General features: G+C 48.1%; 1 protein-coding gene across 2 annotated transcripts in view; it reads left to right on the plus strand.

Annotated features, from left to right (window-relative positions):
- The window catches only part of HASPIN (histone H3 associated protein kinase), an 854,350-nt gene that overhangs the window by 592,001 nt on the left and 244,527 nt on the right, over nt 1–17,822 (plus strand). For both annotated transcript variants that reach the window (XM_069217741.1, XM_069217740.1), the window contains exon 11: nt 2,729–2,820. In XM_069217741.1, coding sequence (XP_069073842.1) covers nt 2,729–2,820 — 92 coding nt within the window. The remainder of the gene's footprint in view (nt 1–2,728; nt 2,821–17,822) is intronic.

The raw sequence follows: 17,822 nt of genomic DNA on the forward strand, positions 1-17,822 counted from the left end.
CAGGTTATCTTACAGTTTTTGATGCAAGGTTCCATATGTGGCAGGATGCACCCTGCCTTCATTACATTGTGATATATTAGTGCCCCAGTTCCTTTTCTTTGCTTGTTCTGTGATTGAGAATTTAATTTGTACAAGGAGTAGGCATTGTTGTGACCCGTGTGCCTAGCTATACTATAACATACTATAAATTACCACTGTTAAAACTATTGAATAATAAAAACAAAAATTCCCCTTAAAATTGCAATCAAAACGATGAGCTATTTTGCATTTATTTTCCATTAAAGGTATAACTGCCAAATTTGTGTACTCCTTTCCGACGTCCTGAGGTATCTGTGGTTTGTGGATTTCCCTCGTAGGAACAGAGTAAGAAGTCAAAATGTAGCTACATTTGGTTTTATGTAAAAAAAAAAAAAAATGGGAACAAGTGCTGTGCAAGAAAACATTTTTTTGTTTTTTTTTTACACTAGCATCAGCAAAAGGTTGGCAGTTTGTTTGTTTTTCTCTAGGCAGTAGCCCATTTTCCCTACTTGAGGTTTCAACGTACTTGTGGTTTGTGTTGGAAACCAGTGTAAAGCCCATGGATGAACTCTGAAAGATATACATTTCTGAAAACTAGACATAATTCCGAATTTAGCAAGGGGTCATTTTTGTAGAGAGCTTCATGGCACCCAAGGTAAGAAAACATAGTGGGATCTACCACCCTGTGTGCTTACATTTGAGAAATATCTGGATTTGGTAGGTTTCTATGGGTGGTGGCCCAACTTGGGCCAAAATACCACAGCTATCCATGTGTTCAAACTGCTGATTTTGATAGGAAAAATTGGATGTCTCCATGTTGCATTATTTTGTCCTTTACTGTTACAGGTGCTAGGCTCAGCCACAGGAGTGGGGTGTCTTTTTTTTTTTTTATCACAAGACTTGAAAAAACTGGGTGGTAGGACATTTGTGGGATTCTGCACATTCTGTAAGTTTCCCTCATGAAAATGTATGGTTTTAATCAAAGTTTTTAGGTTTGCTGGACATCCAGGGTAAGAACACATACCACAATCCATATGTCACACCACTCCGGGCTCCCCTGGGTGGCTGGATTTCCATTTCAGAAATATCTGGGGTTCGTAGGATTTCCTGGTTGCTGGCTGTCTACGAGGCTCAATAATGCAAGCTTTCACCAAGGCACTGAAAGTAAATTGGCATTTATCACCACTCTGCCAGCTTACCTTTCAAAACTATGCCCAGTTCACTCCATCCTCCTCCAGGGTGTGGAACGGGGAGGTTGGTCTTAGGGTGGTTCAGAAAGACTTATGCTCCAACTGCTTTTATTTAATCAGATACTAGAATCTGTGCTGTTTACTTAGATTTTTAGGCCCTCATCGAGAAGCAGATTAGGTTCAAACTGGGCCACTGTCCCTGCCCAGAAAAAGAATCCCTTGGTTTCTAGGTTTTCTTTTTCTACCTTCTACTATGCTTGATGGCGCCTCCCCCCCCCCCATTTCGAGGGACAGATTAGGGTAATAATACCCTTTCTGTCCCTAGGAAGGAGAATGTCTCACAACCACACCTTTCAGGGGGCCAAGAGGCAGGTGCCTGCTGCACAGCCCATCTGTAGGTGTTGTGACCCTTTACTGTTCATGTCCCAGTGCCAGTTCTGAGGAACTGGGCCATTTAGTCCCTTCCAGTCTTCTGGAATGTCAGCACTGTGTACACATCTCCTGTCTGGGGGTTGCAATCCTCTCCTCTTCAGCCTCTAAGGGCCCTGGGCTTCTATAATGTAACATAGAGGCTTCCATGTTATATACCATCCAAAGGCAACCACATGCATCCCAGCATGCCCACTCAAGCATCACACGTTGTCTGGCGCTACACACACTCAATGCAGGCCGAGGGTGAGTTAAGTACACAGCCACAAATTTTACATGAGTAGGCGTGTAGGCACTATTCCAGTGACACAGGTATAAAGGCATGTTCACATTATTAATTATACTGAATAAAAAACAGGCTGTATGCCCCTTCTGAGGTGGAGTCATGACCCGATTGCCAGGATGGTCCGCGCCCTAAGTGGACATCCAAGGTATCTAGTGTGCTTTCTATCCCCCCTATGGAGGCCGAGAGATTGTGTTACCCTTGGGTGAATGGGAGGATTCACCTTTCCAACCCATCCCACCCCACCACCAGCATAGAGCTACTTCCTGCTGTTTAGTGGGCTAGAACCCATCTTGGCGATCCCCAAGCAGAGACTTACTAGTAAGAGAGACCACTGAGCACTTCCTGTCTTGCAAAGATCCGCATTGAAAGTCAACTGCACTATTAAGGCAGTCTACTTTCACTTTGTTTTGTTGTGTTAAAGAAAAACAAACAACAAATATTAAACCTTTGACGCTAGTCTTGACTTTGGTATTTTTTTAAAAAAATGCTACTGGTATTTTTACCAGGAACATTTTATCTTTTGTGCGGCTGTTGACACGACTCTGATAGCCGCACTGTAGAGGTAGTGTGGCTGTTTGGAACGTGTTGATGCTCCCACTTAAGCATTTAAGACTACTGAAAAAGAAAAATAATACACCTGCCATAAAGGTGTTATGAAAACGGTAAGCTATCTTCTGATGTAAACATTAATCTTAAATATAAAATGAATAATGTAAATGTAGTAATTGCAGCCCCGAAGGCTACTTATTAGTAAGTCAAATATATTTGAATTATTCTTAATAATGTATTTACTTTTGCTTTTCAGAGTACATTGTGTTAAAGGTTCCTATCCAAAGCATCTCCTTCAAGCCTGGGATAAATATGATGAGGACAAAGTCTCTGAAAATGAACGTCCAGGTGAGAAAACCATTGAAAGCAGATCTTTAGCAGTGCCTGCAATCAAAGAGTAGATTTGATGCACTGCTTTCGTGTGAAATCGTAAGGAAGGCAGGGTCAACCCCACTTTTTGCTCGCTTGTACTGAGGTTTTTAGACTGAGGTGCACTGGGTCACCAGTGTTCTTCCCATAAAGATTAAAATGTCTACAATTGGCACACACTCCTCTACCTTTGTAAGTCCCTAGTAAAAGGTACTTCTGGTACCGAGGGCTTGGGTAGTGTAGAGGGGACCATAAGGGCCGCAGCACATATTGTGCCACCCTCAGGGACCCCCCCCCCCCCTAAAACAAGTTGCTTACAGCTGCTATTGCAGTTTGTGTCCTGGTGCAGGCCAGGTGAAAACCCAACATGGGACACCCAATGTGTGCCATGTCACAATCACTGTATCTAAAATCAATGTAAGTCTCCCCTACAGCAGACCTTGGAGCCTTAAGGCAAGGGTGCATTGTATTTGATGTGAAGAAGTATGTGCACAAGCAGATATGACCCTGTGTGCATAGCTCCATTGCCGAGTGTTGCAAGTGAGCAGGGAAGCCATCTTAAGGTATGTATTGGACACTTGTGATTCTGAGGCCCCCAGCTACATAATGCTACCCCCTGCCCTGAGGCCCATTTTGCACCAGGACAGGCAGCAAAATTAGTCAGTAGGCGTTTTTCACATTTGGTCTAGCCGTAACCCTATGTTGGGCTACCCGAAGTGGACACTCAGGGAAGGGTTCCACCATCTTGTTTTTGGTGGAAATAGGTCTTCTGGAACAGGGTTAAGCCCACTCCCCACATGAAGTGGTCATATACGGGGTGTAGTCATCCCAAGGGTAAGTAGACCCCCCCCGCAACCCCCCAGGTAAATAGCCTTTAGGCTACTACACTCCCCTAAACACCCCTAAATTGCCTACTTATGTGACCCCATAACACCAGAAGAACAGATTTGTCTGACCCACAGAAGAAGACAAAGAAGAGCTGAACTGTGTATGACTGGTGGACTTTTGGCACAAAATCCTGCCTACCTAAATGCTCCTGTCCCGACAATCATGACATCGCGACTTGTCCTGGAGCTGTGGGGACTCCAAAAGCCTTGAAGTTCTTCAGAACTTCTCCCGCCGTCACCATCTTCCTTGGAGTAGAGGAGCCATTCCCTGCTTCTTGCAGGCACCATCCACAGTGCTTGGTTCACTGTTCTGCTGACTACCGAGTCCACCAACGCAGCAGCAGCAGCCCAGGATGAGGTCACCATGCTCCAAGAGGTCAGTCTCGCCTCCTCTCCAAGTGAAAAGAGATAAGGATGAACAACAGCCGGGCTGCACCAATACCTGGGGTACTGGACCCCTTGCAACAAACAAGGTTTGTTGCGGCCCAACCCATACTCTAACAGCATATCCGAAGTCTTGCCTTCAAGGGATGTCAGCACAACAGAGGACATCTTCCAGAGCTATCCAGCTGTTCTGCTTTCTCCTTCTTGCAGGTCCCCCAAAGAACTGTGGGCGCCTTGATGCAGGAGCACTGATGGAAAACACCCGCTGCTCCTGAGGTCCATGACCGAACACCCTGTTGGGAGCTCGCAGACTTATCCCAAAGCACCCACCCCCCTTGCACTCTTTTTCTTGGTGTGCAGGACACCAGATGCCACTAGCACCACTTCACCCGAACACCCCAGGGCAGGTCAAACTAAACTGCTGATCTTGTTTGTGACTTTAAACCCCTAGCACCCTATTACCTACAGCAGTGGTTCCCAACCTTTTGACTTCTGTGGACCCCCATTTTATCAATACTGGAGCCCGGGGACCCCCACTGACTCATTATTGGAATCCGGGGACCCCCACTGAGTCATTACTGATAGTTGGAACCCAATATTATAACATTTTCTAAGCAGTCGCGGACCCCCTGAGGAGGCTTCACGGACCCCCAGGGGTCCCCGGCCCACAGGTTGGGAACCACTGACCTACAGGGTACCCCAGAGAACCGTTTGCAAGGACCCCTGTGCAGTAACATTATTTTGGAATCTTCATCGTATGAAAGTGCATTTGAGTAAAAGTTTTACCTACTTGCTAAATCAGTATAAAACTGTGTAGGAGGCTGGCATGTTTTGTAGTGGGCACCTTGGGTACTTAAACCTTATACCAGGCCCAGTTATCCCTTATTAGTTAAATGTTGTAGTGTTCTTGCAGCTTAGGCTGATAGAGGTAGCTATAGCAGAGCAGCATAGGCTGAACTAGGAGACATGCAAAGATCATGCAGTACCACTTATAGTTCCACAGTACTTTTACACAACTAAAGACCATACTCAGGTTACCAAAAATAAAGGTATTTATTTGGGTGACACAGTACCAAAAATATCTTAAAGACAATACTCCTTCTGGAGGTAAGTATTATACACAATATATACACTGGACACCAAAATTAGACTAGTAAATAGTCATAGAACAATGCTAACAATAGGAAATGCTATAGAATGCAATGGGAGAAAATAGGTTTGGACGCAACACAAATCAAATACTAAAAAAGTGGAATGCGAATCACAAATTCCCCCCTACACAAGTGCAGTGTGTGCAGAAATGCTGGGAGGGTAAGAATACAGTAAAGGTAGGTAAATTACCCCATCCCAGAGCCCAGAAAAGCAGGAGTAAAGTACTGCAAGTTTCTCTAGGACACACTACACCTCGTGATTGGGATTTTGCAGCAACCAACCAAGTCTGCCAAGAACAACTGCTGGATTCCTGGACCTGAAGACCTGCAAAGGAAGGGGACAAAGTCCAGAAGTCAAAAGAAGTTCCAGGAAGGATAGGAGCCCCTACCATTGCAGAAGAGTGTGCAAAAGAGGAGTCCCCGGTTAGTCGAAGACTGCAGGAATGCACCCTAGGAAGATGCCAGCGGGTTCCTGCGTGATGAAAAGCATGTCCCAGGACGTGAAGATGGTTGCAGACGTAATTTCGTGTTGGAAGTCGCCAACAAGCCTTGGTTACGACAAAAGTGTGTTTTGCATCAAAATGCCGCTTCATGGACCCAGGAGGGACCTGGGGGCCTCAACTCTGTGTGAGGAGGAAGAGGGGGCTCTCAGCACTTAAGAGAGTCCTCAGGATACCAGCCAACACCCCCGGGAGTCGCAGGATCCGTGGACAAATGAGGTGCAAAACGCGGTTGAGGCAGCACAACAAAGAAGGTCCCACCCCGCCGGAGAACAACTCAGCGAGTTGAGCATCACAGGATGGAGTACTGGGGACCTGGACCTGGCTGTGCACGAAGGAATTTTGCAAATAGTGCACAGAGGCCTCAGGAGGTGAAGAAGACACAGTACACAGGGTACCGTCGTTCTCTGGTAAGGCAGGGTCCAAATTGCGTCAGCAGGACCTCAGGACAGTCTGTGTCGATGATGTCCACCCTCTGTGTCCTTAGGCGCACGCTTGTTGCTGTGAGCGCAGTCCAAAGGTACCAGTCGTCATCTTGGAAGGTGCCTGCTGGAGCAGGGGAGTGACTCCGTCACCCCACGGGAGATTTCTTCGGTCCTTCTGGTGCAGGATGAAGACAGGGAGTCCCCAGAGTGTGCACACAGTGGAAACTGTTGCAGTTGCTGACTCGGGGCTGAGGTTGCTGAAGAAAAGTATCTCTGGGGGATACTTTGTTTCAGTTACAGCGTTTCGTGGAGCAGGCTGCTGTTGATCTGACGTCATAGGATGCTGAAGTAGTTGCAGAGGATTCCTGAAGGAAACTTGCAAGCAGAATCTGAAGAGAACCCACAGGAGAGACCCGAAATAGTCCTGAGAGGGGGGTTGGCTACCTTATCAGGTATGGACCTATCAGGAGTGATCTCTGATGTCACCTGCTGGTACTGGCCACTCAGAGCCCTCCAGAGTGCCCCCACACCTCGCAAAGCAAGATGGCTGAAGTCTGGGACACACTGGAGGAGCTCTGGGCACCATCCCTAGGGTGGTGATGGACAGGGGAGTGGTCACTTTCCTTTTCTTTGTCCAGTTTCGCGCCAGAGCAGGGGACAAAGGGTAGGACCGGTGTAGACTGCCTTATGCAAGGAGGGCACATCTGTGCCCTTCAAAGCATTTCCAGAGGCTGCTGGGCGCTACCCCTCCCCAGCCTGTAACACCTATTTCCAAAGGGAGAGGGTGTAACACCCTGCTCTCAGAGGAAATGCTTTGTTCTGCCTTCCCGGGACTGTGCTGCCCAGACCCCAGGAGGGCAGAACCCTGTCTGTGAGGTGACAGCAGCTGTAGCTGCAGTGAAAGCCTCAGAGAGCTAGTTTGGCAGTACTGGGGGTCCATGATGGAGCCCCCAGGATGCATGAAATTGACTCCCCAATACCAGATTTGGAATGGGGGGACAATTCCATGATCTTAGACATGTTACATGGCCGTATTCGGAGTTACCATTGTGAAGCTACATATAGGCATTGACCTATATGTAGTGCACGGGTGTAATGGCGTCCCCACACTCTGTCCATCACACAAAGTCTGGGGAAATGGCCCTGAACTATGTGGGGGCACCTTTGCTAGTGCAAGGGTGCCCTCACACTTAGTAACTTTACACCTAACCTTCAGCAAGTGAAGGTTAGACAGATAGGTGACTTATAAGTTACTTAAGTGCAGTGAAAATGGCTGAGAAATAACGTGTGCGTTATTTCACAAAGGATGCAATGGCAGGCCTGTGCAAGGGTTTGTCTGAGCTCCCTATGGGTGGCAAAAGAAATGCTGCAGCCCATATGGATCGCCTGGAACCCCAATGCCATGGGTACCTAGGTACCATTTACTAGGGACTTATAAGGGGGGTCCAGTGTGTCAATTGAAATTGGTAAATGAAGTCACTAGCCTATAATGACAAATTTAAAAACAGAAAGAGCACAAGCACTGAGGTTCTGATTAGCAGAGCCTCAGTGACACAGTTAAGCACCACACAGACGCACGCATTAGGCCATTAACTATGAGCACTAGGGTCCTGCCCAGCAGGATCCCAGTGAGGCAGGCAAAAACATACTGACATAAGGAAAAAATGGGGGTAACATGCCCAGGAAGATGGTACTTTCCTATTCACTGCAACAGTACTTATCTTCTTGAAAGTTTTCTGGTTTTGAAACAGAATATAAACAATAACTATTTTTCTAAACAATTAGTGTCTAGTTCCTTCTTCAGTGTGTCTCATTTATTGAATCTGTGTGTTAAACAAATGCTTAGTACTACCCTCCAGATAAGCCTACCTGCTCGCCCACACTAACACAATAGGGAGCATTTGGAATTGTCACTTTTACCCCTGTAAACCAATAAGGATTGTCTGTTACTATCTGCATAGTGTACCCCTACATTAGTTACTCTACATACATAGCCAGCTTCCCACTGTATTGAAGAATAGATAGCTTGACCTATAGGGCATCATAAGTTGGGACCTTGGACACCACTGGCCCGAGGCAAAAGCAATGGTTACCCTGGTCTCCAATTGTCAAAGGTGCATGGCTCAGGACTTCTGGAGTCTTGCAAGATGTACAGGCTAATCTAATGGATCTCCCCTTAGATAGAGCTCCATATTCAGAGACATAACTGATGCTGCCCTACAGCGTTTCAAGGCCAGCAAGGAAGTAGCCCGATATCTGTGTCTCCAGCAACTTAATTCCCAAAGAGATTTCCAACAATTTCAACTTTTTCATGGTTTCTCTTTTCATAAGTGCCAACCCTACCAGCCCACTCTGAGCAACCCCAGAACTCATTGGTCCACCTGTACAGGGGTAAAGCCAGAGAAAAGGTTTATGGATCCCTCCAGCATACTGCCTCCAACTCCTCCTGTTCCTCAACTGCACCACTGGGGAATCATGCCTTGTTTGCTTCCCCAAACCCACTGAGCCTGTTAGTGACTTCCTGCTTTCTACCAACCTGGAAGACTATTACTGACCTGGCATTATCTTCCCAATCACAAATGGCGTCTCCTGACGAAGAAGGTCCAGGACATCTTCATTTAGTGGGGCACTCTGCAGGTGGACTTGTTTGCTTCCTTGGAAAATGTGCAATGCCTGCAGTCTATGCCCTCTAGTATCCATTGAGGGGAATTTTAGGGGATGAGTTTCAGTTAAGAGAGAACTTTCAGCTGCACGTTGCATTTCTCCTGCATACCCTTGATACCTTTAGTTCTGAGGAAGATGCCAAGACAGGGCTCAAATTGTTTTCATCACGTCTGATTTGCATAGTAAGGTGTGGTATGCAGGCCTTCGATGCTTCTCCACATGGCCCCCACTGAAGCTGCCTTTCAGGCCGGACCCCCTCTCCCGTTTGGGTTGAAGGATACTGTATCCAAATCTCTGAGGCCTCCACCTTCATGCCTGGAGATTGAGTGGAGACATCTGAACCTTTTCCAGCTGCCACTGGTGGTGGCCGATGTCATCTTGTTGGCTGATCGCCCCACAAGTTAATTGGCTTCCTCTGGGGTGTGGGGTAACTAAATCGCTGCTGCTTGGACAACAACATGAATCTATTTCAGGCTATGTTGTCTCATATTTTGCAGTTTGCACTTTAATGTGCACAGAGTCGTTGATCAGTCTGTATAGCTAAGGGGTGTTTTTCAGTGTTGCCAACATTCCTATTACCCCGACCAGTCTTCCCCTAATGGGATGCATTATTTTGAAGGGATTGCCTACTCTGTAATTGCCAGCGCCTTTTGTTCTGCCCCAGTGGGACGTTAAACTTGTGCAAATGTTTATAGTGGGCACCTCGTTTGAGCCCCTCCTAGTTGTCAGTTACGTGTTTTAGCTTTGAAAATGGTGTTTCGCGTTGCAATCACTTTGGCCAGAAGGGGTCGTTGATTTTCATTTTTCTCAGACAAATTGGTGTTAAAAACCAGGACTGCTTTCTTGTGGAAAGTAATGACTTCATTTCACGTAAGTCAGTCCATCATCCTTCTGACCTTCTACCCCTTCACCACATCCCACTAAAGAGAGAGTAGTGGTTAAATAAGTTGGAGACTACTGGGCTTTTAGCTACTACTTGGACCACTCCAAGGATATGCAAATGGATGGCTAGCTCTTTAGGGAGTACTGCCAAGAATGGCACAGAGGTACAGAAATGGAATATATCCTGGTGGCTCATCCTATGTCTTAAGACTTGCCATTCTTTTGAAAGGAAGGACCAGTTCCACTAGAGCCCCAAATCAGTCACTTCTTCCCTTTTCAGAGGTGTTCCAAAAACCAGTATCTGGAAATCAGCCACATTGCTGTTTTTTCACACCTTTGCCAAGCATTATTGCCTGGATTCCGACATGTATAGGGATGGCCACTCTGAAAGATCAGTTTTGTAGGATTTCCTCATCTAACCATCCATCAACCCTTCTCCCTGGGAGGGTACTACTCTTGAGTCTTCCTCACATGAGGAATCTGCAGGTAGGATTGTCCGGCGGAAGAAAAAGTACTTACCTGAAGTAACGATCTTTGAGTGGAATCCTGCAATTATTCTGCAGGTGAGGAATCTGCAGGTACGTAGAGTATCTAGCAGAAGTCCATTACTGCAGGAAACTTTTTCTTCCGGTAACAGACAGTCATCCCATATTGATATGCTGTTTCTGATGGATACAACTACCTGTGGATTTCTCACCTTATGAATTCTCCCATGCGCCAGCATCTGCCGGAAAATCTTCTTCCCAGCTCTCTACGTCGACGAGGACGTCACAATTGCACGGCTCCATGCAACTCTGTCTGACATCACTGTGCCAATAAGAGGTCCTCACCGGCGTGCTGACGTAATTTCCTTTTTTTCCATGCCTTCGACGCTAATAGTTTTCTCCTAGCTCTCGCTACTGTTGAAGGTGTTCCATCTTGTTACTAGTTACAGTCCTGTTTAGGGTTACAATGTCTCCTCTTAGGAAGTCGGGATTTAAGCCATGTCGAGAGTGCGGGGGTCGCATGTCGGTTACTGACCCTCATGGTGATTGCCTTTGGTGTTTGAGCTCCGAGCATGACGTTGAGGAGTGTGTTTCCTGCCAGAGCATGAATCCTAAGGCTCTGAAGGAGAGGGAGGCCAAACTCTTTTTGGCCAAGGCGAAGAAGGGACATAAGAGTCATCACAGGTCCTCTTCTCACACTTCGTTGAAGAATCACAAGAGGTGACGTCGTCATGACTCTCGGCTCGGAGCCGTTCAAGATCCAGGTCTCAATCTCTGTGGCGCTGTACGATGTGGGAGGTTAGTCCGACTGTAACTCCACAACCTCAGTGCCCTCAGACTTCTCTGGTGCCATCGGTCCTCGAGGTAGTTGCACCTCCAGAGATTCCTCGATTTTCATCTGCGGCACACAATCCAGATGTTCAGCAAGCGCAGGTGCAACATAGAGACCAGCGGTATCCTGCCTTCCCGGCTCCGTAAGCGGATCCGGCGGCATTTTTAAATGCCATTTTTTCTGTGTTTAATGCTATGGCCCCTGCTGGTGCACCGGCTGGTCTGTTATAATTTTCGTTGGGCTCCCCGGATCCTTACAAGGCGGCGCCGTTTATGCCCTTCTTTCCAGCTGAGGGTGCTGGTTCGGCGCCGATGACGTCGCCTAGCGGTCCTGCGATTCCGATGATGTTGCCTTCTAGACCTACGGTGCCGGTCTCATCTCCCCATCGGTCGATGCCGATGATGGCGCCTCAGGTGTCCACGGCACCGTATCCGGATGCTGGATTAGACCGAAGTCAGCTTTCTTCTCCTGTTCCGCGCCTTTCAGTTCTGAAGCCGGTGTCATCCACGTCGGCTAATTCTATGTCGACTCTGAGGTGAGGGGCCAGGCTGAGGTTGTGTAGAAAGGCTTTGAGACTTTTGGAAGAAGAGTACCAGAGGCAGTTGTTGGAAGAAGGGGAGATTGTGGAGCCCTTGGGTGAATATCAAGGGCTGGTTTCGGCCAGTGGGCTTGACACTTCCCCAGAATGGGACCTTTCTTCACCAGGGGAGTTTAAGGAGGAGGCGGCCTCTTTCCATACTGTGATTAGGAAGGTGGCAAATTTTTTGGATCTTCCGTTGCCTGCTGCAGAGGTCAAAACAAATATTCTGACTGAGGTCCTGCACCCTTCTTCTACTTCGGCGGATCCATTGCTTCCATTTAATGATGCTCTTACGGAGCCTATCTTAGAGCTATGGAGGAAGCCTGTATTATCACCAGCTGTCAATAGGTCTGTGGCAAGGAGGTACAGAGTGGCGCCTGGGGATCCGGGGTTCTTATCAAAACATCCTACCCCGGAGAGTCTGGTTGTTCAGGCCTGTTGTTCCACACAGTCTGCACCAGGCTCCTTCCCTGTGATTCCGTCGGACAGGGAATCCAAAAGGATGGAGCAGTCGGCGAAGAAAACTTTTTCTTCTTGCAGTACGGCACTCAAGGCAGCAAATGCTACCTGTGTTCTCGGCAGATACATGCATGCCGTGATGGATTCAGCTAGGGCTATGATTCCTGACCTGCCGCAGGAGGTGCAGGGTCAATGTGGAGACCTTCTATTGGATGCTCAGGCTGCAGCAAAACGGGTAATCCAGTCTGGGCTGGATTCCACATACTCGGTTGCCAGGGCAATGGGTACCTCTGTTGCTACCAGGAGGCACGCATGTTTGAGGTCCTCTGGTGTTTCCTCTGATGTACAGACTGCTCTCTTGGACTTGCCCTTTGATGGGGAAAAACTTTTTGGTGATAAAGCTGACTCTGCCCTAGAGCACTTTAAAGACAGTTGGGCCACAGCAAAGTCTTTGGGTCTGCAAGCCTCCTCTACTACCCCTTTCAGGTCCTTTCGGAGGTTCAGGGGATTTGGACGGTGAGCCGTTTACCACGGGAGACCCCAGTCCACAGTCCAACAGCCTACCAGCCTCCCTTGTAGGTCCTTTAGGGGCGAGGGAGGTTTCGGACAAGAGGGGCCACCCAGCAGCACCCTGCATCATCCTCTTCATCTGGAGGACAACAACAAGGGAAGCAGCCCTAGTTTTCTGCCCGTTTTCAACCACACTTCTCCTGTAGGGTGAAGAATTACGTATTTTTCTCCACAAATGGGAGTTAATTACATCAGACTCCTGAGTTCTAAACATTGTGAGGAAAGGATATGCTCTCCCTTTTCAGGAGTTTCCCCCTCCCATCCCTCCCCGTCCCTCATTTTTTTTCAGAAGACCATCTCCTGTTGTTGCAGAAGGAGGTTCAGATCCTGTTGTCAAAAAGTGCAGTGGAGTTGGTTCCAGAGCAGGAAAGGGGTCAGGGTTATTATTCAAGATACTTCCTGATTCCCAAGAAGGACGGTCGTTTAAGACCAATCCTAAACCTGAGGATTCTGAATTGGTTCCTCAAACAGGAAAAATTCAAGATGCTGACTCTAGCACAGTTACTTCTGACATTGAACAGAGAGGACTGGATGGTGTCTGTCGACTTGCAGGATGCTTACTTTCATATCCCTATATCAAGTCGCACAGGAAGCATCTCTGGTTTGTCGTGGGGTTGCAACACTACCAGTTTGCGGTCCTTCCGTTTGGTCTTACTTCAGCACCTCGAGTCTTCACGAAGGTGATGGCAGTGGTGGCAGCAAGTCTCAGAAGGAAAGGGATATTGGTATTCCCTTACCTGGACGATTGGTTGATCAAAGCCAAGTCTCCAGAGCTTGTGTTGCATCACTTGCAGATGATAACTCAGTTGTTGTTCAATCTGGGTTTTACGATAACTGTACCCAAGTCTCACCTGGAGCCCTCTCAGCACCTCCTGTTCATAGGGATACTACATTGAATCGGGCCTATCCTCCACCTCAGCGGAGTCAGGACATCCAGGCATTGATTTCAATTTTTCAAAATGGAGCGGTTGTTCCAGTTCTCAAAGTCCTATGCCTGCTCGGTCTGTTCTCTTCTTGCATTCTGTTGGTCACTCAAGCACGTTGGCACATGAGGGCTCTCCATTGGTGCCTCCGCAAGCAGTGGTTTCAACACAAAGGGGATCTTGAGGAGTCAATAACGATCTCCAGAGATAGTGCAGCAGATCTACAATGGTGGGCTCTGAACGGCAACCTTTCTCAAGGAAGGCTGTTTTCACTACCGCCTCCGATGGCCACGGTCATGACGGATGCTTCCACTCTAGTGTGGGGAGCTCATCTGGAGGACTTGGAGATCAAGGGTCATTGGTCTCCAGTGGAACAGACTTTTCATATCAATCTGTTAGAATTGCAGGTGATACTTCTGGCTCTCCAGGCCTTCCTCCCGTCCGGCACTCAAGGCCTTCCTCCCATCCCTTCACGGTCAGTCAATTCAGGTCCTGACGGACAACACTACCGCAATGTGGTATATAAAAAAGCAGGGAGGAGCAGGGTCGTATCTTCTCTGAAGAGAAGCTCTGCGACTCTGGTCCTGGCTTCTGGACCATCAGATTTGCTTGGTAGCGAATCATCTGGCTGGAGTGCTCAACGTACATGTGTACACTCTGTCGACATTTTTGGGTCGATGACAAGTGGCGTCTCCATCCGGATCTGGTCTTGCACATCTTTCAGATGTGGGGTTTTCCAGGGATAGATCTGTTTGCCACTCGGGATAATGCGCATGGCCCGTCATTCTGCAGCCTCTAGTATCCGGTGCAAGGAGCTTTGGGGGATGCATTTCAGATCTCTTGATGCAACCAGTTGATTTACGCATTCCCCCCATACCCTTGATTCCTCGGGTTCTGAGGAAGATTAGCCAAGATCGGGCTCAGGTCATTTTAATAGCCCCGGATTTGCCAAGAAGTGTGTGGTATACGGACCTTCTCTAACTCTCGCTGTGCACTCCACTCCGTCTCCCTCTCAGGGCAGACCTCCTCTCGCAGTCGCAGGGGACCCCACCTCCAGAGCCTGCACCTTCATGCCTGGAGATTGAACGGGGCAACCGGAGTTCTTTTTCTCTCCCGCCAGATGTAGTGGATGTTAGTCTATCGGCCAAGCGACACTCAACTCAGACAGTTTGTCGGCAGGTGGCCAAAATTTGTGGCTTGGTGTGGAGAGAAGCAAATTGATCCTTTGAGGGCCCACCTCTCCGATATTCTGTTATTTGCTTTAGATTTAGCACAGAATGGTTGTGCAGTTGCTACTGTTAAGGGATATTTGTAGGCACTGTCAACCTTTCTTTGTCTCCCGGATGAGCCCTCCTTATTTAAATCGCTTTTTGTTTTTTAGGTTCTTAAAAGGTTTAACTAATAGGTTTCCTCCTATTCCTTTTCATATGCCTCAGTGGGATCTGAATCTCGTTTTGACTTTCTTAATGGGGTCACCGTTCAAAACCATGCATTCTAGCCTGCTAAGGTTTCTTGTACTTCAGACGGTTTTTCTGATAGCTATAACCTCGGCTAGGCGTGTTGGTGAGCTTCAGGCTCTTTGTGTTAAACCCCCCTTTACCTTATTTTTTCCGGATAAAGTGGTGCTGAAAACCTGGCGGCTTTCCTACCAAAAGTTGTCACTCCTTTTCATATGGGGCAAACCATTACCCTTCTATCATTCTACCCTCCTCCTCAACCCTCGAAGGAGGAAGAGAGGCTTCACCATTTGGACCCCAAAAGGGCTCTCTCTTTTTATATTGAGGACGAAAGACTTTCGCCTGGAGGACCAGGTGTTCGTGGGGTATATTGGACATAGGAAGGGCAGAGCAGTCCATAAAAGAACGATCTCCAGGTGGGTCATTCTCTGTATCAAGGTTTGCTACTCGTTGGCAAAAAAAATTCTCCCTGATGGTATTAGAGCCGATTCCACCTGGGCTAAGTCTGCCACTTCGGCCCTAGCGAGGGGGGTTCCAGTGGTGGATATTTGCAAGGCGGCAACATGGGCGTCCCTCCACACCTTCGCAAAGCATTACTACTTGGACTCGGAGTTTAGGAGGGAAGGCCATTTTGCACGATCTGTATTGCAGGATTTATGGTGTAACCAGTCAAGCACCCACCTCGTAGTGTGGTACTGCTTTGGGACTCTATTCATAAGGTGAGGAATCCACAGGTAGTTGTATCCATCAGAAGAACAGGTTACTTATATTCGGTAACGCTTTTTCTGGTGGATACAGTAGCAACCTGTGGATTCCTCACAGTCCCACCCGCCTCCCCGTTGCCTGTCTGGTTACACTAAGATGATTGTTTTACAAGTGTATATAAATTTTGGTATTTATGTGTATATATAAATGACGGTTTTGATTCTATTGTATCATTGTGGTTTTATGTATATATGTATTCATTGGAGCTATTGTGAGGTCGGTTTTCACCTGTTCGCCTCTAAGGCACGTAAAAAGTGAGTGAAACTGACGTCAGCACGCCAGAGAGGACCTCTTATTGGCACAGTGACATCAGACGGAGTCGCGTGGAGCTGTGCAATTGTGACGTCCTCGTCGATGTGGAGAGCTGGGAAGATGATTTTCCGTCGGATGCTGTAGGAAAGTACCATCTTGCCTGGCATGTTACCCCCATATTTCACTGTATATATGTTGTTTTAGTTGTATGTGTCACTGGGACCCTGCCAGCCAGGGCCCCAGTGCTCATAAGTGTGCCCTGTATGTGTTACCTGTGTGATGACTAACTGTCTCACTGAGGCTCTGCTAACCAGAACCTCAGTGGTTATGCTCTCTCATTTCTTTCCAAATTGTCACTAACAGGCTAGTGACCAATTTCACCAATTTACATTTGCATACTGGAACACCCTTATAATTCCCTAGTATGTGGTACTGAGGTACCCAGGGTATTGGGGTTCCAGGAGATCCCTATGGGCTGCAGCATTTCTTTTGCCACCCATAGGGAGCTCTGACAATTCTTACACAGGCCTGCCACTGCAGCCTGAGTGAAATAACGACCATGTTATTTCACAGCCATTTACCACTGCACTTAAGTAACTTATAAGTCACCTATATGCCTAACCTTTACCTGGTAAAGGTTGGGTGCTAAGTTACTTAGTGTGTGGGCACCCTGGCACTAGCCAAGGTGCCCCCACATTGTTCAGGGCAAATTCCCCGGACTTTGTGAGTGCGGGGACACCATTACACGTGTGCACTATACATATGTCACTACCTATGTATAGCGTCACAATGGTAACTCCGAACATGCCCATTTAACATGTCTAAGATCATGGAATTGTCACCCCAATGCCATTCTGGCATTGGGGAGACAATTCCATGATCCCCCGAGTCTCTAGCACAGACCTGGGTACTACCAAATTACCTTTCCCGGGGTTTCACTGCAGCTGCTGCTGCTGCCAACCCCTCAGACAGGTTTCTGCCCTCCTGGGGTCCAGCCAGGCTTGGCCCAGGAAGGCAGAACAAAGGACTTCCTCAGAGAGAGGGTGTTACACCCTCTCCCTTTGGAGAAAGGTGTCAGGGCTGGGGAGGGGGAGCCTCCCCCAGCATCTGGAAATGCTTTGTTGGGCATAGATGGTGCCCATCTCTGCATAAGCCAGTCTACACCGGCTCAGGGATCCCCCAGCCCTGCTCTGGCGCGAAACTGGACACAGGAAAGGGGAGTGACCACTCCCCTGACCTGCACCTCCCCTGGGAGGTTCCCTGAGCTCCTCCAGTGTGCTCCAGACCTCTGCCATCTTGGAAACAGAGGTGCTGCTGGCACACTGGACTGCTCTGAGTGGCCAGGGCCAGCAGGTGACGTCAGAGACTCCTTCTGATAGGCTCTTAACTGTGTTGCTAGCCTATCCTCCTTCCTAAGTAGCCAAACCTCCTTTTATGGCTATTAAGGGTCTCTGCTTTGGGGAATTCTTTAGATAACGAATGCAAGAGCTCATCAGAGTTCCTCTGCATCTCTCTCTTCACCTTCTGCCAACGAATCGACCGCTGACTGCTCTGGACGCCTGCAAAACTGCAACAAAGTCGCAAAGACGACTACTGCAAGCTTGTATCGCTAATCCGGCCGCCTTCTCGAGTGTTTTCGCGGTGGTGCATGCTGTGGGGGTAGTCTGCCTCCTCTCTGCACCAGAAGCTCCGAAGAAATCTCCCGTGGGTCGACGGAATCTTCCCCCTGCAACCGCAGGCACCAAAAGACTGCATCACCGGTCCT

Source organism: Pleurodeles waltl, chromosome 12, assembly GCF_031143425.1.
Source record: "Pleurodeles waltl isolate 20211129_DDA chromosome 12, aPleWal1.hap1.20221129, whole genome shotgun sequence".
NCBI classification, from domain to species: domain Eukaryota; kingdom Metazoa; phylum Chordata; class Amphibia; order Caudata; family Salamandridae; genus Pleurodeles; species Pleurodeles waltl.